This window comes from Epinephelus moara, chromosome 18, assembly GCF_006386435.1.
Source record: "Epinephelus moara isolate mb chromosome 18, YSFRI_EMoa_1.0, whole genome shotgun sequence".
Classification (NCBI taxonomy): Eukaryota; Metazoa; Chordata; class Actinopteri; order Perciformes; family Serranidae; genus Epinephelus; species Epinephelus moara.
The window spans coordinates 21,682,566-21,710,494 of record NC_065523.1 but is presented as its reverse complement, the minus strand read 5'-3'; the positions used below and the strand labels follow the sequence as shown (position 1 = coordinate 21,710,494).

Sequence of the window (27,929 nt, the reverse complement as noted above, 5' to 3'; positions counted from 1 at the left end):
TCTGTGTTTGTGTGCCTCGAGTTGATTCTGAGCTGTAAACAATTTGACTGCAGCTGTAGCTTATCTGCAGGTCCTGAGACGCCTCCCTATTGTGCCGAGATCTCAAAATGCAGCATTTAATCCAAACATGCTCTGACAAGGTCAGAAAAACACTAGCTTCAACATGAAAGCCAGAAATTGTACATGCAAATGCTGCCTGGCCATTAATCATGGCTCTCTTACCTAATAAAGTTGTTCCATGGCTTAAAGGCTAAGGCAAGACAGGGCTATGATGGGAAGCTGGGCAGAGGGCAGGGAGGGTGAAAATGGGGTGTGGTGAAGAAGAATGTCTATTTGTAAGATAGTTTGTCTGAGAGAAGCATAAAGCAAGGCCCCGAGAGAGGTTTTCGGGGTAAGAGGGGGAGACTTTGGGTGAGCGGAGAGGCTGACTTACAGTGGCCTTGGGAGACTTGGGCTTGTTTCCTGTCAGACGTCCAGGATTCCTGGGTGGGAACATTGGCTGAATCAGCCCCAGGAGGCTGCGCTGCCGGGAAGGCTGCCAAGTCTTTCCAGTGCCCTGCAGGATATGACATCAGACTCAGAAACCTGTAGGTGAAGTTGTATACACAAAACATTTAAGTCAGCACACAAGACAGATGTGGGTTTGTCCCTGCAAAATGGAACAGCGTGGAATCCTAAAACTAAACTAAACATGAACAAAAGAAAAAAAAACACACTTATGTATATCTCCGGCGGATTACTGGTATGTAAATATAGTACACATACCCACACAAACAACTGCTTAAACTGCATGGAAACTACATGCAAAATTGATCCGTGCTCAGTATACATAGGTCTATAAATTGACTTTATGTGAGGAGACTGGTGGTAAATGTGGCCGAGTTAGATTTGCATGTACAATATGACAGCAAGAGGAATCATCTCTTATGTCTATTAAATTATGTTTTTGTAGAAATCTGATGGAATTGACAACAAAGACTACTGTAGCAGTACACTACATTCTTACACTAATGCTATCAGTATGTACTATTAGTTTTAGATTTTAAAGGCTTGTAATGCATTTTTTAAATTAAAGTAAATTAATAATTGTCCGAAGTTGTGAATTCTTGTTTACTGACACAAGGCAAGTTTAGAAGTTAAAAAATTAAAGCAGATCAAAATATTTTATAAATAATATTTATTTTATATATATTAATCTTTCAAATATTACTGTCCTGATGAGTTATGATTTCCTATTTCCCATGATGTCCTATAAAATTCTCCCACTTTTAATTTAAGTCACTGTTTATAAATATTGCATATTTTTTGCTTTTTATCTTGTCTTAAATACTCTTAAAATGCTGTAACAAAAAAAAAAAATCCTGCTAGGATTAATAGAGTACTTTATGTATCTATCTTTTTATGAACAAGCCACAGCCCCCCCATGCCCATGCCCAGATTATCAGGGACATAGCCCCACCTTGTGGTGAAAGAGGCATATAGGTAGCCATGTTGAGGGGATGTTTTCTCCACTTTTAAATCTACTAAATAAAATCACAGAAGACGCTTAAATGTAATTCTTTATCTAGCCTACATATAAAAGATGGAGACAAAGAGAGACCCAGCCAAGATCTGAATCACAGACTTAAAATGAAGCTGAAAAGTGAGTCATTTGCAGCTGTTGCCCTGCACTAAGACATCTACTTTGTTGTTCACTGCAGGAACAATATCATTTATTGAATACGTTAATTCAGAAGTGCAGATGTGTCCCGTCTCTAATCCAGACCATTTATTGCCAATATAGCTAATTAGTAAACAACATTCAGATTGCTTCCGCCTGGTCAGTTGTCCACAACATCTGGAAAACAGCAGGGGTGAGTTGGGTTGATTGTTCATTTTAAGGGAATACCATATTTTGACAATACAACCACGTGATAGTCGTAATTGTGTTTTAAATTATTAAATACTGTACAAAAATGTGTTTCGTATTCAAACGATGCATTAAGTATGGAGATATTTCGTCCCCCATCGAAAGCGTCTCCCCCATGGATCACTGTAGTGGTACGTTCCACAACACCCGGGTTTCCGCGCGAAAAGACGGCCCGCGCGCCCGAATTGCTTATAGCATCCATTGCAAGAAACAGCACGCGACAGGCAGTCACTGTGGAGCCGTACTGTAGTGACCAGCGGCCGGTTTAACCATTGTTTTAACGGATTTTAAAGTGATTTTATCTCTTTTATCTCACACGTTCGGCTAGCTGTCTACCATGCCATCCAGGACTTCCCTGTCTCTGCCAGAGGATGTCAGGAAAAGGTACGTAAACGTTTCTAACCTGAATGCTAATAATGTCCAGATAATGTAGCATGCATGCCGCTTGTTGTCTTGGTCCAAACGCCACAACAGCAACAATAAAACCCGTGTAACGAGCTGCTCTGGACTTGTCGTGAGCGGGTTTGCCCTTTTACCTTTTGCTCCTGCTAGCAGCTGCAGCTAGCGTTAGCTTGTTGTCACTTGACAGTCAGGGCTGATGCTGCATACACAGTTAGCGTAGCCTCCTGTTACCGTTAGCCAGTTAGCATCTTAGCCTGTCAATGGATGGAGCAGCGTGTGAGATTTGGCGCCACTCAGGAAGTTTTGCTCCTTATGTTCCTGCTAGCTCGCTATCAAACTGGTTTCACTGCTAAACCCTGTCAGGATGTGTGCTCCTAAATGAACTCACCGTGGAGTTGTTTTGACGTGTTCGTTGTTCGCAGGCTGCAGGTGCTGGATGAGGATGGAGCTTCAGACGAGGTGGGTTTTGTGTCTTCTTACTGCTTTTGAAAGCATGCAACTCTCTTTGTCGGTTACTCCAGCTGCTCACTAATTGTTCCTGCTAATGACTGTTCAGTATGGGGATCCCAACACCACTGAAAATGATTGTTACCTCAGGGTCACAGTATTCTGTTACCTTTAAGTCAAGCTGCACTCTTAACTGGATTTCACCATCTTAAATCTGCAGTATTGTCTAGTTCATTTATAATGTATGAATTAAAATGAGTCTCTCCATGAGCTTGAAAGCAAAGTGATGAACTGTACAGATGATGCCATCTAGATACAACTCTAAGGAGTGCCTCATCAAGTTAATTGAGTCATTTAGATTTAATATCTTGAGCATTATCACTCCCCAAAGAGTTATGAAGATATCATCACTCCTGAGTCGTGATGTCATCTTTAAGATGAGTTTTAGTGTGCTGACAAACATCAATAAAGTTGTCGTCACAGATACATCTGATTTCAAGTTTTGATACGGCAGAAATGTATGAATTAAAATGTGTTTTGTCAAGGATTTATTAGGTAAATTGGTATCAATTCCATTACCATTTCAGTACTACTCAAAAACAATAAAGCCATATATCACTTCATTAGTTAAACAGGCTAAAAGTGTGGCTTTTCTGACCAGAGCTTTTTCTTAAAATGGCATTCAAGGATCATGTGAAGGAGAAGCTCAAGTTGGTGCAGGACTTCCTTCATGATGATGCTCAGGACCAGCTGACCAGCCTGAAGGAGAAGATGAAAAGTTCAGAGATCTCAATGGTTAGTGACTCTTAAAGCTATCCCAATCCAGAAATTTCTCCGCTTATTGTTTCTTCTGTAACATGTGTCGTATGCCATGTATTTTCCTCAGGAGGTCTACATTTCTAAAGTAAAGGCGTTGCTGGGAAAAGAGCTTCATCATGAAAATGGCTCCCATGTCGATGGCGTGGAGCAGAACGGAAAGACGAACGGCTTCACAAATGGCTCCCACAAAGAGGAGAACAGCGAAGATGTGACCATGGACGTACAGGAAGAAGAGGAGACTGTCAAGTCGCCAACTGCTTCCAAAGGGAAGGGTGGCCGCAAGAGCAAGTCTAATTCTGACTCCAAAAGTAAGCACGTCGTATTTGTCATGCAGCAGCTGCGTTTCAAGATGGAGATGAGTCAAATGTTTGGTATTGGGAATACTCAACCTTGTTATTTCCCCTTTTGGAAGAGTCTCCAGCCAGCACCAGGGTTACAAGAAACACTGGAAAACAGCCAACCATCATGTCAATGTTCTCTAAAGTGTGCGTAAGAGTTTTATCCTGTGTCTCATACTTTCACTTTTTCAGCAAGTTAAAAAAGAATTCGGTTTAACAGTAAATCTGTCTTGCAGTCAAAAGCGCAAGTCGGAAGACTTGAATGGAGAAGCTACTCCTAAACAAAATGAGGTGAAGGAAGAGGAAGTGGAGGAGGTGAGGCGTTTTTATGTACCCCTGATGTTTAAACATCAAGAGTTTCAATTCTCAATGTCTGCTATATAACACTGCCCACACTCTCCAATCTGTTTTAGTCTCGGGAGGAGAAGCGTCTTAAAGTGGACTCGGTTGAAAAGTAAGTCTTTTGCCCTCTGAACATCAGTGACGGTGATGGAGCTCACACAAGTGCATGTACTAATATTTTTCTTTGTGCAGTGCTGCTCCAGAAGAATCAAAGAGTGAGATGATTAAGCCGGTTTCTGCTCCAAAGGTAATGAAACGTATTGTTAAGCTCAGTTTCATAGCTGTTAATAATTGTAAGCATTGACACTTTGTGCTGACGCAACTTGTATATGTATTTATTTATTTTTTATTACCAGACACCACCTCCCAAATGTCCAGACTGCAGACAATACTTGGATGACTCTGATCTCAAGTTCTTTCAAGGGGATCCCGATAATGCGGTAAGAGTTTATCATTTAAGCAGTGGCTTTATTGTGTGTCAATTGTTAAACCTCTAATTTTAAACCTGCTCTTTCCATCTTCAGCTGGATGAGCCAGAGATGTTAACAGATGAGCGTCTTTCCCTGTTTGACTCAAATGAGGATGGATTCGAGAGTTATGAGGACCTACCACAGCACAAGATTACAAACTTCAGGTAAGTGATTCTTCATCAGTCTTAAGTGTTTTTAGGTGGCACATAGCTTGTTGGCCAAGTTCAGAGGAACAGACAGGTCCCCTCTTATCTTGTACGCATTTGTATTGCAGCACCTGAGTCAATTATGGTATTACCTCTTGTGTCTTGCAGTGTTTATGACAAGCGTGGCCATCTTTGTCCATTTGACTCTGGGCTGATTGAGAAGAACGTGGAGCTCTACTTCAGCTGTGTTGTCAAACCCATTTATGACGACAACCCTTGTTTGGACGGTATGAAATCCCACATTTCAAGAATGGAAACTAGTAAATAAGCCCTGTGATAGTCTGGCAACCTGTCCAGTGTGTACTTATCCTCTCACCCAGTGTAAGCTGCGATAGGCTTCAGCCCCCCGTGACCCTTAAAGCTGTTACGGAGAATGAATGAATGAAACTTTCCTTTTCAGGTGGTGTTCCTGCAAAGAAGCTCGGACCAATCAATGCCTGGTGGATCACTGGTTTTGATGGTGGAGAAAAAGCTCTCATTGGTTTCACTACAGGTAGCAAAGTTTCCGGCTCCAAATCAAATTTTATTTGACCCTTTTTTATCCTGTGAAATGTGCTAATTGTTTCCATCTTTATTATCCAGCTTTTGCTGATTATATCCTGATGCAGTCCAGCGAGGAGTACGCGCCCATCTTTGCACTGATGCAGGAGAAGATCTATATGAGCAAGATTGTGGTGGAATTTCTCCAGAAGAATCCTGACGCTACTTATGAGGACCTTCTGAACAAGATTGAGGTGAGGACCAGTCATCTTTGTTCATCAATTACAGACTAAGTTAGTAATTAATACACTGCTCTGAAAACATTTTGCCTTATGAGGGCACTGTGAAACTACATAAACTTTGGAGAAAGCATGAACTGTTGAAACAAGACTTTTCTAATCAACATGAAATGCTATGGTAAATACTAACACCTGGTCGCACACACAAGCAGCATGATATTTCTGAGGTGAAGACAAGTGATCCCTGGATGCAGTTCTTGTCGCTGCAACACAATGCCAGGATGCTGACTAATGTATGTTCATCCTCCTGCCCTCAGACAACCGTGCCTCCTGCAGGGCTAAACTTCAACTGCTTCACCGAGGACACGCTGCTGCGCCACGCCCAGTTTGTGGTGGAGCAGGTGGAGAGCTACGATGAGGCCGGCGACTCTGATGAGCAGCCCATCATTGTCACTCCCTGCATGAGAGACCTGATCAAGCTCGCAGGTGTCACTCTCGGGAAGAGGTACAGCTGAGAGATAACTACGATTTGGTTCCTTCTTGTCATTTATTGCCAGTCATACAGCGTAAGTTAGCTTTTCATAGCTACTTTAGGCTAAAGTGAAAACAAACATGAGTGGTGCACATGCTACGTATGTAACCTAAATGAACATTCCCCACCCATTTTTTTTCTAGCAGAAGCTCCTTTGCAACACAAATGCTTCAGGATTTTGAAGTTATCGATCGGCCTTATTTTTTTTTTGTTGCTTATATTCCTGTATTTCTGCTCCTCGCTCCTTGTTGTCCCTAATGTCTAACATTCCTTTGACATTTCCTAACGCAGCATGCTGCTGTACTGGTAGGTAGGCCTTGTGAATGCATCCTTAGCTTGTATGGTGGTGTGTTTAGTGTGAAGCATTTAGACGCTATATGGACAAAGAGAGCATTATACCAGAGTTCACGCTAGAGTTGTATTTATTTAATTTTTTGCCATTACATCCGTTTCTTTTAGTTGATCTGGCATATTTGAATTCTTGCCACATAAAGTGTGTGTGTGTGTGTGTGTGTGTGTGTGTGTGTGTGTGTGTGTGTGTGTGTGTGTGTGTTCACAACCAATTGTTCTACAAATTAATTATAAAAAATAAATTTGAGGATTTTAAAGGGGAAAAAAACTTTACAAAAAAAGGTCTTGACGTGGGTTTACATATAAAGAAACAAATTCAGATAACTTCACACACCAATTGGCTTGAGTGACCCCTAAAAGATAATTGGCAGTTTAAGCTTGATCTTCATGCAGAATTCTTTTCTCAAAAGAGAATAGGTCAAAGCCTTGAATGTCAAGTGTCTTCTGAGGCTCCGATCACAGTGTTGCAGATGTCAAAATACAAGGCATACCATACTGCCTTTTTTTGTTGTTGAAGCTTGCCCTGATCAGAATGCTTTATGTGCCTTGCTTCACCTTTTTTTTTTTTTTGGTTGATTCAAGGCTTCTTTTAGGATGAGTCAGGGACAGTTTGACAATCTGCCGTCAGTCGTTGGGCCTAATTACGGTTGGTAAAATGTTAGAAAGTAGACAAGGCTACAGTTTGTTCAGATATCTCTTGCAGCTCGCCTGGGGTGACGGATTGACACTGTACACTACCTCTTGGTGTCATTGCCACCACAGAAGGCCCGCCTCTCAATTCATCTGACTGGACAATAGGGAAAAAACGCCAATGATGATTTCCACTCTCAGTTAAAGTTTTTTCAACCTGAGGCATTCAGGGTGCTCCTGTAAAAAGAACATGAGGCACTCGGCAACACAAAATCATGAGGCAAAACACTTTACTCACGTTTTAAAACGCTTACAAAAAGTGACCCCACGCTGCAAAAATGTACTCTGTCTGATCAGGACCGAAGAGGTTTTGTCACTGCACTTGAGCCTACAATAAACCCTGGGCAGACTGGACCCACTGCTATGATCACTGGTGTGAACCGTCAGGGTTGAAAGAGAAATTGTCTGACCCTCAACCTTGGGCTTAATGTGTGATGGGACTCACACAGGTCAATTTCAGTAATACAAAATATAGAACAAAGTTAACATCCACTTAGGCTTTCTGTAGGCTACAGTTCTGCTCATAGTGTCATTTAGTGAAACAAACTCAACACTACTTAGTTTGTCCTTGTAAAATTGACTTGAATACTCTTCTGAGAAGTCTTACTGAAAAGCCAAATAAAAACACTGTGGTTGCCAGATGAAATGAAGGCACACTCCAATCCTTTAGTTGTAACGCAGCGTGTGTGTGTTTTCTGTGCAGGCTAGAGTGTTTTTAAAAGAACCTTATTGGCCTGTTGCATCTAACGGGAACTCTGCATCGTACATCTTTACTGTGTCTGTTCTGTTTGCTTGTTTCTTATGTTGCATGGCCTGATGCTGTGGTGTGTTGACAGCCAGGGGCTTCATAATGCCATCGCTCCACATATCATCAGGTGTTTGTTCCAAGACAAATGGACCTCTCCCTCTGAACCCAAACTTTACTCTATTTACAGGAGAGCTGCCAGAAGACAAGCCATTCGCCACCCAACAAAGATAGAGAAGGACAGTAAGGGACCGACTAAAGCGACAACTACCACGTTGGTGTACCAGATATTTGACACCTTCTTCTCTGATCAGATAGAGCAGAATGATAAAGAGAGTGGTGGGGTCAAAAGACAGCGCTGTGGTGTCTGTGAGGTGAGAGGTTATGAGAGTGAAGCCCCTCTGTTAAAACACAAATTCAACAGTGCTTAATGTGTATTTGATTGGTGTCTTGTGTAATTCTTTACAGTTGATATTCATATTTCCTTTGTTTGTCTTCAGGTTTGTCAATCTCCTGACTGTGGCAAGTGCACAGCTTGTAAGGACATGATCAAGTTTGGGGGAAGTGGCAAAAGCAAGCAGGCTTGCAAGCAGAGAAGGTAAGCCGGTGTCTGAGCAGTTTAGTCTACAGAGGTCTTTTAATCTTCAGCCTTAAAGTATAGCCCCTTTTGGACCGCAGAAAGTTTCCCCAGTGACCAGGAACATGTTGAGGAACTCATTGCGTTTCAACTGCAGGGAACACGGTCTAAATCAAGTCCATAGACGTTATTGTACGGCCCAAAGAGTCTCTTATGGGGGATATAGGACTATTTTAGGACAAGGGGAGAACATATTTCTCTTTGATAACCTTACAAATGAAATTAGCTTTGCTGTCAGCTTAAGCCTAGTTCACATTACATGATTTTCACCGTGATTTTGACGTCACAGAGGATCTTGAGAGCCACCTTGGGTTGGAGGTGAGTCGGCAGATAGTCTGCCACGACGAGTCCTCGTGTGAACAAGCTTACGAGCAAGTCGCCCCCTCGTCTGCGACTGGGACTGGATATCTGGCATGCTAGAAAACTGGAGAAGTCTGACATGACTGACATCAGCCAATGAGAAGCAGGATACGTCCCACGTCAGCGCGCAGGAGGACAGAAGAAATGTGAGGAGGACAAGCCGCAGGGTTGCCAGGTCCACTTATTAGGCGCGACTTTGAGCTTGTTTTTGTTTTTTTTTGTTGCTTGCAAATATTGGTCGTCGTGGGTTGCGGTTTTTGGGCTTGCTTTCTAAATGTTGTGTCACTTCTTTTGGGCTTGTTTCCATAGCCCTGGTTGCTTGTTTTTTCTCCCAAGATCTGGCAACACTGAGTCAAACCAGCAAGCAACAACAACAATGGCAGCGTCCACAGGATCACATCGAGTGCGTAGTGTTTGGACCCAGGCCCTGGAGGCAGATCTGATTCAACACTGGGAAGAATATCCATGCCTTTACAATGCGTCGTCTCCAAGTTCAAAAACGTAGATTGGTGACGTCAGCGCGTTATCTGGAGCTCCGTCGACAAGGGCTCGGTGGAGAAATCTTGTGGTGTGCACACACAGGTCATAACGCAGTTGGCGAGACTCCCGATGACAGACACGTTGTCAGGTGTGAACACTCAAAAGATTACGATGGTCTCCGCGATGCAAAAGTGGAATGAAAATCACGTAACATGAACTAGCCTTCACTGACTCATTTTAAAAGGGACAGAAAAACAGGGAGAAATTGGGCAACTGCTGAGAGAAGAGTGACAATGCCATGGTGCTTTGAAAGAGACGGTGAATGAGAGAAATAAAACATTATTTTCTGATTGTTGTACAGCAGTTACATTCTTGAGCATAAATAACCAAACACTCAACAGATGATGCACTGTGAAGACAGATGGTTTAATATTTCTCCTGAATTGCATTCATTACATCCACCTTGCAATAATACTGTGCAGCAGTAAATGTCATTACAGTGCTAAAGTTTTGTGGTCCGAGTCTCTCACTTTAGTCGCTTGATGTGTGATCAACTCTTTAATGTTAATGAGTAATGCTTTTATGTGCTGTGACAGGACATGGTAATTCTGCTTTGCTAACGTACTTCTGTCTGTTTCAGATGCCCAAACCTGGCAGTAAAGGAGGCTGAAGATGATGAGAACATTGAAGAGGAAGATGTTCCAGTGGAGAAATCCAAAAAGATTCCCCATGCAAAGAGGAAGAAACAGACCCAGAGCAAACTGACATGGATCGGAGAGCCTGTTCAGGTGTTTATTTTCCCTCTCTTTAAATGTTACAGTGAAGTTGTGTTGTCTTGCATGAGGACTCAGGAGTACGTGTGTGTGGGGGGGTATTTCTAAAATATATATTCATCTCCAACCCCCTTCAGACTGAGGGGAAGAAGCAGTACTACAGGAAGGTCTGTGTGAACGATGAAGAGCTGGAGGTCGGCGACTGTGTCTCGGTTTCATCAGAGGATCCAAGCATCCCTCTGTATCTGGCAAGGTACGACATTTTTAGACTCTGTGATAACAGTTTGTCAGCGTTGCTTCTGTAAATCTAATGACACATTCCCTCTCAGGATCGCATCTCTGTGGGAGGACAACAATGGGAAAATGTTCCACGCCCACTGGTTCCATCGTGGGACTCACACAGTGCTGGGAGAGTCTTCTGATCCGCTGGAGCTTGTACTTGTGGATGAGTGTGAAGACATGCTGCTCAATTATGTGCAAGGCAAAGTTAATGTCATGTATAAGGCCCCGTCTAACAACTGGTTCATGGAGGTAGGTTAACTTGACAGCAGGTTCATTTGCACTTTGTTTGACGTTTTTCTTTACCTAATGGTTACATTTTTTATTTCAGGGTGGCATGGACGTGGATATCAAAGTAATCGAAGATGACGGCAAGAGTTTCTTCTATCAGTTCTGGTACGACACAGAGTACGCCCGCTTTGAGACACCTCCCAAGACCACTCCATCAGAAGACTGCAAGTTCAAGTAAGCACCCTCCATGTGTATTTGTACTGCACATGTGATCTTGTTTGTTTTTTTTGTATGCTTGTTTGTCATGAATATGCTTACCGTTTTGCTTTCAGGTTCTGTTCCAGCTGTGTCAGAATTAAAGAGAGAGAAGAACAGGCAACGCCACGTGCATTTGAGCCCCTGGCGGACCAAGACAACGACTCCAAGGCTCTGTATGCTCTGGCTTGCTTTCAGGGGGAGCAGTTCAAAGTGGGAGACAGTGTCTATCTGCCGCCTGACACTTTTAATTTCAGGTGAGTGAAGTTAGGGCTGGTCAGTACGTAGATATTATTTTATCATGATATGAGACCAGATATTGTCGTAGATTTTGAATGTTATAATTGTTGTCGTTGTCTTTTCCTGTGTGTGTGTGTGTGTGTGTGTGTGTGTGTGTGTGTGTGTGTGTGTGTGTGTGTTTTTTTTTAAACCTGCTGCATTACAATAAAGTGATGTAATTTCTGACCTTGCCAGACTGTTTCAGCTGTTCTGTTTGCCTTTACCTGCTTAGTCATCATATCCACATTACTGATGATTGGTAATCAAAAATCTCATCTTGAAAGCACCAATAGTCAACCCTTTAATTTCGCTGCAATGTCAATATCGGGGTATTTGATTCTCTCTGTGTCGTCCAGCCCAAAGTTTAGTGATTCAAAATGTTTTAATTCACTCAAACTTGTACAAGGAAGAAAATGTATATGCCACTCACTGCCTCAGTTCCTTGCTCTCAGTGTGAAGCCCGCCAGTCCAGTGAAGCGCTCCCACAGGAAGGAGGACGTGGACGAGGACCTGTATCCAGAATATTACAGGAAGTCCTCAGACTACATCAAGGGGTCAAACCTGGACGCTCCAGAGCCCTTCCGCATCGGGCGTATCAAGGAGATCTACTATCACAGGCGGAGCAATGGGAAACCCGACACCTCGGAGGTCAAACTGCGACTCTACAAGTTCTACAGGTAAAAAAACATCACAATTGAATTGGTTGTCAGTCAGAGTTTAGTCTGTACAGAACTAACTGGTTTTGTCTCATCTCCCAGACCTGAGAACACTCACAAAGGTGTCAAAGCCAGTTACCACACAGACATTAATCAGCTGTACTGGAGTGATGAGGAAGTGACGGTCAACATGGCTGAGGTGCTCGGCCGCTGTCAAGTAGAATACGCAGAGGACCTGAATGAGTCAGTCCAGGACTATTCCAGTGGAGGACCTGACCGCTTCTATTTCCTGGAGGTACAGTTCTTATTGCTTTGTATCGGCAGTATGACGTAATTGGCTAATATTCAAAATCAAGGCGGTAATGTGCAAAATGATGTATAAAGATCAGATTTTGGGCTAAATTGGAAAGACTGTTGCAAATGTAAGGCATAATGGCCGTACTTGAACATATCTTCAATGCAGTGTGCTTGTTTATTCTTATACATATTCCTCTCTCACAGGCTTATAATGCAAAATCAAAAAGCTTTGAGGACCCTCCAAATCACGCTCGCTCTGCTGCACATAAAGGCAAAGGAAAGGGCAAAGGGAAAGGTAAAAAATACAGACACAAAATATTTACATTTTATTTGATCTAAAATTTGTTTTAGGCTTTCTAAAATCATAATTCAATGATTATTTTCTACAAGGTAAAGGCAAAGGGAAGGCTTCAGCCGCACAAGAACCACAGGAGTCTCAGAATGAGCCACAGACTCTTAAAGTGCCCAAATATCGCACGCTGGATGTGTTCTCTGGCTGCGGTGGACTTTCTGAAGGCTTCCACCAGGCTGGTAAGTGCTTGTTCTGTGCCACTCATGAAATATGTTCTCAGATCCACAATTGTTGACCTTTTAGAGTTTGGGAAGCTGCAGCTTTTTTCACTGAAAACATGACTTCCGATTGCCGTTTCAGGTATATCTGAGACTCTGTGGGCCATCGAGATGTGGGAGCCCGCAGCCCAGGCCTTCAGGCTCAACAACCCTGGCACCACAGTGTTCACTGAGGACTGCAACATCTTGCTGAAGTTGGTCATGTCCGGAGAGAAGACGAATTCTCTCGGCCAGAAGCTGCCTCAGAAGGGTGACGTGGAGATGCTGTGTGGAGGACCTCCCTGCCAAGGGTTCAGTGGGATGAACCGCTTCAACTCTCGCACTTACTCCAAATTCAAGAACTCCCTCGTGGTCTCCTATCTCAGGTCAGTGTTTGGAAAAGCCGGCTCTACCCTGACCCTGAGATACATGATGTTGCAAGTTTCCTGCAGCAGGCTAAATAAAATACATTTTCCTGTTTTGCAGTTACTGTGATTACTACAGACCCAAGTTCTTCCTGCTTGAGAACGTGAGGAACTTCGTCTCATTTAAGAGCTCTATGGTCCTGAAGCTGACTCTGCGTTGTCTTGTGCGCATGGGCTACCAGTGTACTTTTGGCGTCCTTCAGGTGGGTCTGACTCCAGTGACTATTTGTCTGCCAGTCTGGGCAATATTTATTATGAGTTCAGCTAACAGCGAGGAACCTAGGTGAATAGCATTAAACTCTTCACGTGTTAAACTCTCCTGTTTAAGCTTATTGACAAAATGCTGGGCAACGACAGGAAACTCTTGGAGTAGATACAAAAAATGCAAAACATGACTTTTTTTTTTGTTTTTTATAGTGAGCCACATGAAGCAACACTATTACATTTCTCTTGTATCTTCTCTTACTTAAGTAAAAGTACTAATAGCTCACTGTAAAATACTGTGTCAAAGTAAAAGCCCTGCAATGAAAATGTTAAATACAATGTCTTAATTGTTCTTACATAGTTTTACTTGTGTATTAAAATGCATTTGATTAGGAACAGTTATATGAATTTATGTACTTGGTTACATTCCACCACTGGTCAGCAGAGGGAAGCACAGTAACTGAAATGACTGTAATTGGGATCAGTGGACCAGTATTATTTATTAAATCGGGAATATAATAATCCAGTCATTGTAATTACTGTAAAACTCTCTTGGTAAAGCTTATCAGCAACGTGCCTGGTAACTAACTCGTTAGTTACAGTCCAGCTTCCAATGCCATGTGATTAACAAGTGTATTTATTTTTATTTAGTTCAGAGTCAGAGATTTGACCCCCTAACAACGATAAAAAAGTCTTGCAAGTTGTATTTTCTTATGAGTGACCTACTTTCCTTCCAGGTTATGTAGGGATCTAGGAAAAATAGTTTTACATGCCTATGTTTTTATGAGGGCTGAAGTCACCTGTACTATTCCACTAATGTGCTCACTGCTGCCCTCCTCATCAGGCTGGTCAGTACGGTGTCGCCCAGACCCGCCGCAGGGCCATCATCCTGGCTGCTGCTCCTGGAGAGAAGCTGCCTCGTTACCCCGAGCCTCTGCACGTGTTTGCTCCCAGAGCCTGCTCTCTGAGTGTGGTGGTGGACGAGAAGAAATTCGTCAGTAATGTCACACGGTAATCATCCTCGACTGCACTGCTTATTGATCTGCTATTCCAGATGACAAACCTGTACAGCTCCTCAACTAGATCGTAACAATGCTGCTGTGTGACTGCACACTTGACTGAACTTTCTGCCTTCAACAGAGGTAACGGAGGAATCTACAGAACCATTACTGTCAGAGATACCATGTCTGACCTGCCAGAGATTCGCAACGGTGCAGCTGCATTGGAGATTTCCTACAACGGGGAGCCTCAGTCCTGGTTCCAGAGACAGATCAGAGGCACACAGTATCAGCCCATCCTCAGAGATCATATCTGCAAGGTGAGCTGACTTACACTGATTTGTCGTGGTGGTAATTTTCACATGATGTAAATGCTCTGAGTTTATGTAGGATAGTAATGTGATTACGTCTTCTCTAGTTGATGGTAAAAGTTTCTAACAAAGGTCTTTGTGTCATCAGGACATGAGTGCTCTGGTTGAAGGCCGGATGCGGCACATCCCCTTGGCTCCAGGCTCCGACTGGAGGGATCTGCCCAACATCGAGGTTCGGCTGAAAGACGGCACCATGACCAAGAAGCTGCGTTACACACACCAGGATAAAAAGAACGGACGCAGCAGCACCGGTGCACTCAGAGGTGTTTGCACTTGTGCAGGAGGTATGTAGGTCTAGTTTTCTGCTTGAATGATAACACAGCTTACATTTCCAGTGTGGAGGCATCTCTGATTGTGTTTGTCGTTTTTTTTAGGGACGCCATGCGACCCGTTAGACAGGCAGTTCAACACCCTGATCCCCTGGTGTCTGCCCCACACCGGGAACCGCCACAATCACTGGGCCGGACTGTACGGCAGGCTGGAGTGGGATGGCTTCTTCAGCACAACTGTCACCAACCCTGAGCCCATGGGCAAGCAGGTACATCAAGTTTTTACAAAAAAGTTTGAATAAAATAAACTTTAGCCAAAATGATGATGTCCATAATTTGATTTCTGAATCACATGAGGTCCCCAGTTAATACTATCCCCATGCGAATAGGGCTTTAAACAACAGTTGAATTAGTGCTGTTCAAGGCCTGTGACCAATTTCCTGCGTCTTGAATCTTAATCCGAGTGTTTTGATTTCAGGGTCGTGTTCTGCATCCTGAGCAGCACAGAGTGGTCAGTGTGAGAGAGTGTGCACGCTCTCAGGGATTCCCCGACACCTACCGCTTCTTCGGAAACATCCTGGACAAACACAGACAGGTAATTGTGACTTCACTAAAGCTTGCTCAAAAAGCAAGCAGAAGTGAGAATGTTTTTCTTGAACTTCTGGTTTCTAATTACACTGGTAGTGGAAGTTGGCAAGACACATGACTGTTGGATGTGTAAATAAGCAAAAACAACTGTTTTAGTAATGAAAATGCAAGCAGTTCCAACATGGCTTCTTCATAAAATTCAAGGGATGTTACAAATGTTAAATGCCATTTAAACTCTGAGCTGTCATCTGATCGTGTAATTGCTTATTCCTGTTCTGCCAGGTTGGAAATGCAGTGCCCCCTCCACTCTCCAGGGCCATCGGCCTGGAGCTTAAGAAGTGCGTCATGGACAGAATGAAGGAAGAACAAGCAACAGGTGACTTGATTATCTGAATTCTACATTTCCTGATTGACACTCAAACACTCAAATATGCAGAAATCCTTTAACGTCTTTCCCCTTCCACAGAGACTGTCAAACAAGAGAAGATGGAGGTCTCTGATTAGGCCCTGGTTCCTTCCCAGCAACAATCAATGTCACGAATCCTGATGCCGATGTGTCAGGCGATCATTTCTTTTAATAAGCTGGCTTTTAACCGTGTCACTAAGTGGCCACCATGGACGTTCTGTGCAGTGCCATTCCATGTTTCGTTTTAACTGTGCTTTCTAATCATCATGTTGTTAAGAAATGTTCACCTCATGTGGGATAAATTGTATGTAGTTTTTATATGTGTAAAATTTCAAATAAAGCTCTTATGAAATTGATTTGTGAAATTTAACACTGAGCAGTTAAGCTGGTAGTGTAGTATTAAAGGTCAGGTATTCATTCCGGCTCATATCAGATTGTTTTAATTCATACGTGACCGTTTCAACCTGCATCTGGAGTGAACACTTGCTGGACTGCTACGACATGCTTAACAAAACTGATCCACTTAATCTTCAACATCGTTTAAATACAGCACAAGTCTTCTCTTGTAAATGTGCCAATGCTTTTTCATTGGTTTCACACCCACAACAGTTTAACACAGATCTCCTCGACCCAAAACTCAGTGGATTAACTGTAACAGGCTACAGTAATAATTTTAGTGACTAACGACACAGGTGGTGATGGGCAGCTTTAGGCGCCAAACAAGGCGTGTTTGTTGTTAATAAAGCTAGTGTTATTTAGTAGTCGAACAATTAAGTGAGTCACTTGTAAATGGCTGCATTTGCAATACACCTCCACATGCTGGGCAGGTTTGAAAAGTATTTTGGGGTTGAGTATCAGTTCAGGCACAATGCACTCATGGTGCATTTATGTCTGCAAAAACAGCTGTGCATGAAGGAAAATCCAGAAAAATACTGTCAATACAGCATGCACTGAGGAATTTATCACTTACCATTGTTACTGACTGGATATTCACATTCATTCATTTAAAAAGACCCAAGACTGTAACAAACTGCATTAAACTGAAGTCAAATTATTCACAGCTCATAGAAAGTTCTTGCATTAACATAAATCTCTAATGCACTTGTGTGAAACTTCTTTGCACAACTCTTCAATCAGCAATCTGTCCTTGTATATCTATAATGCCACCTCCTATTCGCAAGCATGGATCAAAGAGGCCAAAGGCGCATAGAGATTAATTATGAACGTAATGATATAAAAACCCAAGAAAATGGCTTAAAATTACGTACCGCTGGTCACCAAGTGTAAAAAGCAGAGGTGCAAAGTGCAACAGGGTTCGTTTTCTCTAGTGAAATTATCTTTGGGGAAAATAATACGAATTATGCTGTGATTTGCTTGCTTGTCTTTTTTCGGACATACTCTTAAGTATCAGTAAATGACACAACCACATAGCACAAATTACTGTATTGGACAAATGTGTTCAGAGCAAAAGGGAAAATGTAATCTTGAGGAGAAAACAACTGCTGTCTAACAAACTAGTAATATCACTATTATACACACATTAGGTTTTTCCAACTAGATTTAGCCATCTTTGCCGATGTGGCTACGTCTTCAATATCTGATTGTATTATGCCACTAATGGATAATATTGCAAATCATTGAGCAGATATGATATTGGATTTTACGTTTTTTGGTTTTTTTTTGCAGTGATTTGTGAGGTATGTCACTGGTCAAGCCAAACATGTTTTTAGCCAGTTTCTGAATCGCCATACAGAACAATGTACAGATATCTGTATAAAATACTGATAATTCACAAACGCTCACCAAAACCTGCGCTGTTTGTGAGGTTAAGTTAATGGAAATAACACAGGTGACAAGGCAGTCCTTCAATGCAATCAAGTAAGTATTTGCAGACATGAAAAATAGCCCATCCATGACTTTCTCCAAATGAAACACTACACTTTCGACCTGTTCTCAGTTGGCCCTTGATCATAACGGGACAAAATAACATCAAGCCAACGACTGCATAGAAGCAGTGAAGGTTCAGTCAGAATAAAAGTTGCCCTGGTATGTAAAAACTAAAGAAAGCAATAACAAGGAAATTGTGACAGCTGTGATTCTCTTTATTTAAGTAACAGCCATATTTTACCAAAACAATAAAATCTGGCTTCATCCTTGAAGATATTCTGATGGATTCCTCAGTTGTTTGACGGTCTGCAAAGAGAATGAAATAAGATTGTCAGCAAGAATAAATAACATGAAATAACACTAGAGGGAAGTGACAATAACTTACTTGGCCCATTCAACATTGAGAATAAGATGGTCGTATCCAAATCCTGACACTCCTGCGATGGCTCTGGCTGCATCCTCCCGGCGGTGGAAACTGATGAAGGCGAATCCCTGCAGGGAACAAGGTATTTAATGGATGAGACAACTGCAACATTATTTTGTTCACTAGTCCACGGTGAACACTGTGAGTTGTGTCGTTGGTGGCTCACTAGCATCTTCAACCCATCCTGTCTGTTACCCTGTTTCTCTTCTTGAATGACAAATAAAGATTACCACTGCCTGACTGTTGGCTGTTGTCTTTACGATGTGTTCAAGTCAACTTTTTGGCCAAGACACGGGCAACATGAGGTGATGTTTTAGTTTTGGTTTATTGTGTCTGGGCCTTAACAGATACAAAAAGTAGCTGAGAAAAAAAACACCTGTTTCATTTGTGTAAGAATTACAAATGATGTCTACAGTCTAAAAGCTGAAACACCTGTTTTGATCATTTCATTCTACGTGACCTCCTTGCCTTTTGAGTTTTTGTTTTTAAGGTTTTAAAGATTAAACATGCAGATCTTTGTAAGACGAGCACTGACCTTTGACTGTCCTGTGTTCTTGTCCTTGGCCAGATAGATCCTCGAGATGGAGCCAAATGGTCTGAAGAGCTCCTGCAAGTCTGTCTCGCGGGTGTCCTCAGACAGATTGGTCACACGAATAGTGGCATTGTCATCAGCTGTCAGGTGAAAACAAATACTGTTTACATTGGGCAATGATGTTGCTGCTGTACAATTGCTCAGGTAAAGAATAGGTGCATTGAATAAGTAGATGAACACACGTACACCCACCTCTGCGGTTGGGCTGCATGGACTCTCCTCTACGCGTGCCTCCATCCCTCAGGCTCGGGGGCACATACTTCCCAGTCTTGCTCTGCGCAGGCTGTGCAGGTTCTGGCTCCGCTGATGAAAGAGAGAAAAACAGGCCACACCAGTCAGAATTTTAGGAACGGCTATCCACTAAGTCAAACAGTGGGTTGCGGAAAAACAAATAAAAATTTGATTATTTAAATGGTGCGCTGATGGTACCAGAGCCAGCAGGCTTGTCCTTGTCTCCAGTAGAAAGCCCAAGCTGTTCAGCCAGCTCCTTCTGCATAGGGCCCAGGGTGTCCTTGTACGGACAGCGGGTGGTCCAATGGTCGCCTTTGCAAATACGGCAAGACACAATCTTCTGTCCTTTCAGTTTGTTCATGGGATCCTCATCCTGGTCTTGGGCGTTCAGGTCCTGCAAGAGGTTAAATGAAGTACTTAGTTTTACAACAATTAAAGCGTTCTTCATGCATTATGTGGACAGCTACACATCAGTGAGCAGCAGCACAAAACCCTAAAGGTCAAAATAGACCCTCACCTCTTTGCTGGAGATGAAAGTCATGAAGACATCATCACTGACTGTGGTGGTGGCAACATTAGGCCCCGGTGCATCATACTCCGAGTTGCCAAATTTTTTCCAGTTCTGAAATAGGAGAACAATGTTATAAGCAGGTCGAGGGCTTCTGGCACAACTTCACCTACTTCCAAGGTGCATGGCGGAGCAGGATAAATCAAAGGCATCGAAACTCCAGCGACACTTAAAAGTATTTAAAACAATATGATACAAGACACCTGACATTACTCAAAGTCTTTGTTTCAAAGTGAATGCAACTACATTAAATTCAAACGCTGACCTTTCTCCTGGCAACAGCTTTTGAGGCTTTTCTTGTCTCGATCTTGAAGGTCCGCACAATCTAGAGGACAAAAAAAGTAGCAAATGCATAATTCAGTTTTATTTCATAGAAGTAAAATGTTTTATTTCATGTAGTCAGAATGTCCAAGCATATAGCACTTACAAACTACTGTGGTAATAAATGTATAAATGTAGTCGAGCATACAGTCAAAGCTCTAACGAGTGCTGGTACTGTGACCTCGAGGGTTTCTTTTGGTGGTCTTGGTTATCAATGAAAATTAGGGCTGTGCCTAACAATTTCATAGTTAATTAATCTGTTAATTATTATGTCAATTAATCGTTTAGTTGTTGGGTCAATAAGATGTCAGAAAATGGTAAAAAAATAAAAGGCCAATCAGTCTTTCCCAAAGCCCAAGATGAAATCCTCAAATGTCTTTTTTTCCCCAACCAAAAGATATTCAGTTCGCTGACACAGAGAAATAAAGACACCAGAAAACACTGTCATTTAATAACCTGGAATCTTTTAATTCCTTAAAAATGTCCTCAAACTGATTATCGAGTTGATGGTTAACAGTTGCCAACTAATCGATTACTCGTTCCAAATCTAGTAAATTAATTTCAAGACAGACAGAGGACCTAAAACATACAGACCAATGAATATAAGATGCATTTGTCTGTATGTAGTTTTGAGGTTTTACAAGCCAACTGACAGAGGGTTGTAGTTTGTTAAGATATCATTACATACCTAACTCAAAAAAGAAAAAAATCTGCATTAGATTTACTAATACAGTCCTGATGTTTTAAAGATAAATGTCTTTTTACCTCAGTGTTGGTCTCATTGCGTGGGTTAAAGTACAATTAAAGATTATTTCATAACCTGTGTAAGAGCTGCCATATACAAACCAGCACTGTGAACAACCTTCACAGATGCAAAACAAACCTTAGTAAAACTCAACTCACCTTGAACTTCTTTCCGCCCTCATCTATTTTATATTCTGTGATGGTTTTTATGTTTCCTTTGATGGTTTCCTTGGGGGATGGTAGTGTGCCTGACAAATGAATATTTAGACAAGTTAGACTTAGGAAAAGAAACGGTTTTTCCTACTCTCTTGAATTTTTATTGTGCTGATCTGATATAAAATAATGACTAATAAACTTATAACACTTTGCTATGCTGCACTGTCAACACTAGCAATTGCCAGTGTCATCTCATCATCTCTTGATGACATCTGCAGCTCTGAATACTCCAGGAATCACTCAACATGCAAGTTACAGTTTGACATTAGTGAAGACAAACATATTCACATTTTGACATAACCATTCAGTTCATAGATATTATTCCGTTTATGTCCACGTAAAGACAGTGCCACTGCTAGCTTGCTAACGTTTAGCTATCTTAACGTTACCGGTGGATGACACTGAGTACGTCACTGTTCACAGGCCAAAGCATAACATATTGTCGGTTACATTTCATAATTAACCGTCAATTTATGACAGTAACTCGGTCCTTTCAAATATTAAATGTCAAAAACATCTCCGGTAATTACATATTTTATCTCCAGCATTACGCCCGACCACCACGTGGAAGTGGAATCCGCCTAGCCGGCCTCTTCCCCCGGGCACCAGACTACAAGAGACGTGCTAGCATTAGCTAAGTTAACCATGCTAACTAACTCTTTACCTTCATCTCCTTCCTCCTCGACTTGGTCGGCCCAGCTGGGCTTGGAGCTGGAGGGGAGAGATTTATAAGCAATATAAGATCAATAAAAGACCAATAACACAAGCAGAATATAATGAATGTTTCAAAAAACACTCACTCGTCGTATTCAATCGACGGCATCCTCTCAGCTAGCTTAGCTTCAGGACCGTAAAGAGCGGAGCAGTGCGAGCCGAGTCGAGCCGCCAATGCACTCACTTCCGGTACTTACACTCCGCAATAAAAGCATCGCGTTAGGTTAACTTTTACCTTCACAATAAGAGTCCTGTATTCTCTGTAGTTTCTACCACTGATTTTACTGGTGGGAGGTAATTAAGTTACCTTTTCTGCTATTTTATTCTTATATTACAATTCAGAAGGAAATATTGTAGCTTTTATCTATGTAAAAGGCCTACCTTTAGTTACCAGGTACTTTGCAGATCAGATTTACAATACACAATATAATTAAAAGATAAATTATGATGTGTTATTATAGATAAAGATTTTAAATGTATATAGCCTACAGTAAAATGATGATAATACGCCTCACTTTTACTGGCTGCAACAGCTAAATCAGGGGTGTCAAACTCCTTTTCCTGAGCCACATACAGCCCAATTTGATCTCAGATGGGCCGGACCAATAAAACCATCGCACACTAACTTATAAGTACCATCAGCTCCAATATTTTCCCTTTTTTGTGTGTGAAGAATTACAAGTACATTCTGTAGATGTCCATCCTTTTACGAAACAGATGAACTACCTGAGATGTCATAAGAAAATAAGTGCAGTTTCAACAGTATGCATCAGATTTTCCACATTCAGTCAGTCTACTTCTCACTGTCATTACATGTGCATTTATCCAGACATTTCCTGATACAGATTCTTTTGAACTGAAGCTGCTGGCTGACAATATATTGCACAGTGTTCAACATCTTTAAACATGGTCACAATAAGGTCCGGGTGGAAAAGCCTCTGAAGCAGAATTTTACATGAAGTATAGGCAATGCATTGTTTTACTTGCTCCGGAAACCTAAGTCTAGTCATCTAGTGGGCCGGATTGGACCCTTTAGTGGGCTGATTCTGGCCCACAGGCCGTATGTTTGACACCACTGATCTAAATGATGCACACATTAATGCATAAATAATTATGATCCTATAATGTAATATACATTTCCCAAGATAGGCCATGAGTATTTTTACTTTTTGTACTGCAAGTTTATTTTGATGTTAATACTCCTGTACTAAAACTTAAGTACAATTGTGAGTGCATGACTTTTAATTGTAACAGAACCTTTCTCTACTGTGGTATTTTTATTTTTACTCAAGTAAAATGCCAACGCACTTCTTCCACCACGGGTGAAATATGAAATTATAAATAACATTTTTGCTTTGTGTTTTGATGAAAATGTTAAATGGAAAATATTGTAGACCTTCAGTGTCTGATATAGGATAATAGAAATAAAAAGTGGCAGAGTGGTGGTGCATACATCCGGCTAAAACCAACAGTTTTTCTTATCAATTTATGGGAAAAGGGGGAAAAAAAGCAATCAGAGGTTTGTGGGTTTCAAGCAAGGCGTTACTTTTTAGAGAGATAAAGTATAACTAATTCTGCTGTTATTCACGCCTTTTTTTTCTTGTGCATTGCTTTCACCGTTCATCTTTCAAATAAAACTGCTTGTGTCCTTACATAACCTGTGACCAGGAAGTTGCAAATCAACATTGCTTCACTAAAAATATTAAAACTGCTTCCTCAGAGAGAACTGGCTTAAATCATCTTATGTCAATTCGATTTTTTTGCGTCCGATTAAATCTAGCCTAATTAAATTTGTGCTGTTACACAGTCCTCACTGTCATATATGTGTGTGTGTGTATATATATATATATTTTTTTTTTTTTTTTGACTGTGAAGATACATCTGCAACAAAGCAAAGTGTCTGCGTTTACACACCAACTATGCTGTTGTGCATTTTGAATCATAATCAAAACATGGTCAGAAGATAGAAAATACTTCCGTCTCACTTTGCTTCCTCACATGGTGAAGACATGAAGTGAATCAGAGTGAGGATAATCAAAATTAAAATCAGGCACATTTACAGAAAAATATCTTTATTATACTGTAGATGATAATGTTTCAAAGTTAGTAGAACAATAATTTTCAGAAATAAAGCAAAACAAGTCAAGACACGACAAGAAAAAAAAAACTAGAGAGTTGAAATTAGCCAAAGTTTTACAGCATGAAATAATGATGATCCTCAAAGAAAAGCTGACAAGCAGCAGCTCTACTTCCTCATTGAGCCCCTGTTGTTGTCCTCTGGGCTCTTCCCACAACAAGCTACTCTTATACTGTCAAACAAAGCCATGTAAAGGATTGGATGGATACACATGTTCAGAGTTGCCAGTCCCTTCGAAATCTGGTACATACGGTAGACGGTACAGTTAGAGGAATTGTTGCGATCGGCGATTCTCTGATAGAAGTCATAGCTCTGGAAAATGTGGTAAGGCACAAAGGAAATGGCATACAGCACGAGCACTGATGAGACCAACAGGGCAACCTTACATTTCTCCAGTGGGGTTATACTGACATTTTTCCACACCACCGAAATCACCACACAGTAAGCCACCAAAGTAACCAGGAAAGGAACAAGACACCCAAACACAGCAAGAAACACTTTGTAAGTTAAGTGAGTGTTCTCATCCTCAGGAGTTGTGCGACAGACCGACACACACAGAGTCTTGGTATTGTTCATGTCAGGGCAAACTGAAGCAAATTTCAACACAGGGCAGGAAATGACTCCTACGATGATCCAGATGATGACACTGACGGCCTTGGCGTGGGCAGGCTTCACATAGGATCGGGTGAAGAAGGGACACGCGAGGGCCACACATCGGTTCACGCTTATCGCCATGATGAAGAAGATGCTCACATACAGGTTGCAGGTGAAAAGGAACCTCTCAATTTTGCACACGGCGTCACCAAACACCCAGTGTTTCTCCAGTGAGTAGTAGACAATCAGCAAAGGCAGGGTCAGGACATACAGCAGGTCACTGATGGCCAGGTTACAAGACAGGACAACCCCTGTGTGCCAGTTTCTTCTCTCTCTGACCACAAGCAGCCACAGGGCAAACAGGTTTCCTGCCAGGGCCAGGACGAACTCAACTCCATACATTGAGGGCAGCAGGGCTATTTGAAACTTCTCGCAGGTGAACTGGAGCTTCATCTTGCTTTCAGCTGAAGGACTAAGTTATCAAACTGCTTTCACACAGTCTGTACTGTCCAATATCTGTAATTTAAAGTATGTTAGTTCATTCAATTTGAATGAAAGTCATTTTGTTCAGATTTAAATAAGGAACATCTTTGATTACTGTGGTTAAGTATGAGAAATTCTTTTAATAAAATATTACTTTTTTTAAATAAAAAAAATAGAGACTTAATTTGATACTTAGAAAAGCAGAAATTTAAATATCAACGTTCACTTACTGAAAGGCAGGTGTACAGTGGTCAGTGCTGTGAAGAAGCTTGTAACCTGAAAGTTCATGTCCTGTGTGATATCTGTAAAGAAAGCGCAAAAAGCTCTTTCACCATCCCAGTCGTCTTGGACAACAAAAGTGAGTGGGACTTGAAGAGCTTTTATAAACCCGAGAGTCACTTCCTCTCTCGGCCTCTGTGCATTTACGCAATTTGAAGAAGCAAAACTATGCTGACACTCATGGCATTTCATTTGCAAAGCAAACTGGTGATAAACAGACCACAGTCTTAGTGTTAAAACTGATTAAAATGCTCCCTATCGTGCTTAGTCATATTTTGATCATGTCAGGACAAGGGTGTTACTGAAGCTTATCAGAAAGTACTATCGGACACTTCAGAGCATGCATGGCACCATGCAAGTCTCCTTATCTCAATCAAAAGACAAACTGCCAGACATTACTGTACATACACAGGAGACATGATATCCCCTATTTCACAAGGACCTCAAATTTATGGGAGACTGGAGTTGGCTGGCATCAGCACTGGGGAAGCTACTGAAAACCATAGCTTTGAGAGCTGCCAATTAGGTGAACATTTGAAAAAGCAGAACTAAACTAGAGGAAAAATATAGTTCTGTTATTTAAAGCTTCTTAGAAAATGCAGTTCAAAAGGGTAAATTATGACAAAATATAATATAAAAAAGTCCCATTACAGCATAAATGGCCACTCAAATGAGTTTATTGCAAAAAGTGTCAACTTGTTCACAGGTCATACAACTAAATAAAATACCGTACTATTCATGGGAAAGTGCCTCAGATGTCGTCTTTGGTTTTGCAGGGCTGAGAAATTACAATAGAGAAGCAATGGTAAAATAAAAATAAAAATCCTCCCTTTAATTGAGTTGTTTGTAGTTTAAATATTTACACAAAAGCAGTCCAAAAAAAGCAATTACTTAAATCACTCTGCAAATATGAATGTAGATGAACTACCAGCAAACTCCTGCAAAATTTAGTTTATCTGTAGTTCACACAAAAGCATGCGGCTATTTTTCTGGTGCTTTGAAAGTCACAGAAACAAAAACGTAACTGAAATGTTTGCTGTCTTTACCTGCACCGATCTATTATGTTATTATGCTATAAATGTTATTTGTTGTTCTTTTTTAGTGAGGGTGACAATTCAGTTCTATAGCATTAAAAGTAAAACAGTAGTCTTTGGACTAAACTTACTACTGTGTTAAGACAGATAGATAGATACTGAGTTTGACTTTTGGGCTAACAGACATAGAAATCAGGTCTATTTTGAGCAGGGTTGGTGGGCACATGTGAATGTCACATGAGAATTTTATTATTTATTTTGTTGGGATATTTTGAGACATTAAGAACTGTTCCAAAAGATTAAATATTGTTCTTATTTATATGTTAGACTTTTATTTTTAAAGGTCAACAGCAAACGTGACGAAGCATAGATGAATTGCTTAAACGTGTTTGGCTGTAGAAATGAGCAGATATTCTATTAAATGTTCATGTTTTCTGGTTCTGTCATTTTTGAAAATAGGCATACAGCATTTTAACACAGTGCCAACCAACCCTGTGATGAGTCTGGTTGGCACAAATGCACAATATGACTTTAATCACAAGTCACCTCACTTTAGAGAACATTTGTGTACATAAATTTATAGTTGAGACCTTTAAATTTAATTTGTTGCTGGTTATTGTATTCTAAGATAAAAGAGATAAACAGTAGAGGGTAAAAAGTGTGCTATCCACCCCTGGTCTCCTCTATTTATCATAATCAAGTATGATTATACACATTTAAACCTGCTTTTTGGATTCATGCTAACTGGAAAATTATATTGCAGTTTGACAAACAAAGTTTATGTTATCTTTATTCCTCAGCCACATCCTTTAAGCTTGTGGTTTGGTCGCATTTCCACCAAGACGTAGCCACAGGCCGTCTTTTTTAATGTCTCTCAAGCCTATAGTGCTGCTGAGGCCTCTGGAAACATTTGATGAGATGAGAACAAATTTAAAATGAACACTAACCCATAATGTAACTGTGTTGAAGGCTAGTAGACACGTTTATACAATATCCTTGTCAAAGAAATTTACAGTAAAAGTGACTTAGTGTGTTAACATGACCACTTACTCTGCATTATATTTAAGTAAAAACAACAGACAAAATGCTTTAGATGCTTCGACTCTCCCTGAGTGTTAGTCTTAGAAAAGATAAAAACTAACCCTATGTCTTTCATGCCGTATTGTTCAATGTTACCTGATCACTGATCCAAGAAATGTCTCATTGCTACTCACAGTTTAATCCTTGGATGGAGTCATTGGTGAAAAACAGCTCAGGAGCATCAGCAAGACAAACCTAAATGTCATAGGTGCGGTCTCTCCAGAGGGGCTCCAACTAAATAGGTGACCAGAAAGTTCAAGTTAAGTGAGAAGCATACCTGCCAGGCACATTCTTAAAATTCCAAAGTGAAGTCTCAGTGTGTCTCTGCAAGTAACTCCAGAGTTGAAGAGCTGAATGAGAAAAACCAGAAGTCTTTGCTGGTCCCGTCTTACAGTTTTTCTCGATTGGTTTGGCTCATTTCTTGAAACAGAAATTACATTCTCAAAGCTTTAAGTGCATTTGGCAAAATAGTCCAATGGTTCAGCACAACACTATGGCTCACCTGCAAAAGGTCATATCTCTCCCAAAACAGTTAACTCATGCTTCAAACTAAGTCCCTTTCTCATATAAATAGTCAAGGCCCCCAAACACAAGTTTC

General features: G+C 41.2%; 3 protein-coding genes across 5 annotated transcripts; 1 reads left to right on the top strand and 2 right to left on the bottom strand.

The window, feature by feature from the left end:
- Positions 1 to 2,090: 2,090 nt before the first annotated feature.
- On the top strand, positions 2,091 to 16,383 carry dnmt1 (DNA (cytosine-5-)-methyltransferase 1). Its single transcript, XM_050069182.1, has 34 exons — positions 2,091 to 2,293; positions 2,734 to 2,770; positions 3,446 to 3,553; positions 3,645 to 3,885; positions 3,990 to 4,062; positions 4,152 to 4,230; positions 4,329 to 4,369; positions 4,450 to 4,504; positions 4,614 to 4,697; positions 4,782 to 4,891; positions 5,042 to 5,160; positions 5,334 to 5,426; positions 5,516 to 5,667; positions 5,970 to 6,157; positions 8,161 to 8,344; positions 8,471 to 8,568; positions 10,088 to 10,235; positions 10,358 to 10,473; positions 10,550 to 10,751; positions 10,831 to 10,964; positions 11,063 to 11,242; positions 11,717 to 11,941; positions 12,023 to 12,215; positions 12,422 to 12,512; positions 12,608 to 12,748; positions 12,870 to 13,152; positions 13,253 to 13,394; positions 14,240 to 14,406; positions 14,536 to 14,713; positions 14,853 to 15,048; positions 15,139 to 15,302; positions 15,512 to 15,628; positions 15,904 to 15,997; positions 16,088 to 16,383. The coding sequence occupies exons 1-34, from the start codon at positions 2,247 to 2,249 to the stop codon at positions 16,123 to 16,125; spliced, it is 4,518 nt and encodes a 1,505-aa protein (XP_049925139.1). The 5' UTR covers positions 2,091 to 2,246; the 3' UTR covers positions 16,126 to 16,383.
- A 1,725-nt stretch (positions 16,384 to 18,108) lies between these two features.
- On the bottom strand, positions 18,109 to 21,923 carry eif3g (eukaryotic translation initiation factor 3, subunit G). 2 transcript variants are annotated; one of them, XM_050069830.1, is made up of 10 exons: positions 21,811 to 21,923; positions 21,675 to 21,721; positions 20,954 to 21,042; positions 19,995 to 20,054; positions 19,679 to 19,783; positions 19,360 to 19,555; positions 19,117 to 19,233; positions 18,874 to 19,010; positions 18,300 to 18,406; positions 18,109 to 18,220 (listed from the first exon to the last, which is right to left on the bottom strand). In XM_050069830.1, the coding sequence occupies exons 1-10, from the start codon at positions 21,831 to 21,833 to the stop codon at positions 18,205 to 18,207; spliced, it is 897 nt and encodes a 298-aa protein (XP_049925787.1). In that variant the 5' UTR covers positions 21,834 to 21,923; the 3' UTR covers positions 18,109 to 18,204. The 2 variants fall into 2 exon arrangements, with proteins under 2 accessions (XP_049925787.1, XP_049925788.1); XM_050069831.1 differs by having other exon boundaries at positions 19,123 to 19,233.
- A 1,856-nt stretch (positions 21,924 to 23,779) lies between these two features.
- On the bottom strand, positions 23,780 to 27,567 carry p2ry11 (purinergic receptor P2Y11). Of its 2 annotated transcripts, none has more exons than XM_050069193.1 (3): positions 27,466 to 27,567; positions 25,169 to 25,240; positions 23,780 to 24,971 (listed from the first exon to the last, which is right to left on the bottom strand). In XM_050069193.1, exon 3 carries the CDS (start codon positions 24,906 to 24,908, stop codon positions 23,970 to 23,972), a length of 939 nt encoding a protein of 312 aa, XP_049925150.1. In that variant the 5' UTR covers positions 24,909 to 24,971; positions 25,169 to 25,240; positions 27,466 to 27,567; the 3' UTR covers positions 23,780 to 23,969. The 2 variants fall into 2 exon arrangements, with proteins under 2 accessions (XP_049925150.1, XP_049925151.1); XM_050069194.1 differs by lacking the exon at positions 27,466 to 27,567 and adding an exon at positions 25,951 to 25,969.
- Positions 27,568 to 27,929: the final 362 nt, after the last annotated feature.

Coding starts and splice junctions, on each gene's coding strand:
- dnmt1 (XM_050069182.1), top strand. CDS start 2,247: ATGCCATCCAGGACTTCCCTGTCTCTGCCAGAGGATGTCAGGAAAAG. Junction 4,063..4,151: donor ATGTCAATGTTCTCTAAAGT/GTGCGTAAGAGT, acceptor TCTGTCTTGCAG/TCAAAAGCGCAAGTCGGAAG. Junction 8,345..8,470: donor AGCGCTGTGGTGTCTGTGAG/GTGAGAGGTTAT, acceptor GTTTGTCTTCAG/GTTTGTCAATCTCCTGACTG.
- eif3g (XM_050069830.1), bottom strand. CDS start 21,833: ATGCCGTCGATTGAATACGACGA. Junction 19,556..19,678: donor CTTTCATCTCCAGCAAAGAG/GTGAGGGTCTAT, acceptor AACCTCTTGCAG/GACCTGAACGCCCAAGACCA. Junction 19,234..19,359: donor GGACAAGCCTGCTGGCTCTG/GTACCATCAGCG, acceptor CTCTTTCATCAG/CGGAGCCAGAACCTGCACAG.
- p2ry11 (XM_050069193.1), bottom strand. CDS start 24,908: ATGAAGCTCCAGTTCACCTGCGAGAAGTTTCAAATAGCCCTGCTGCCC.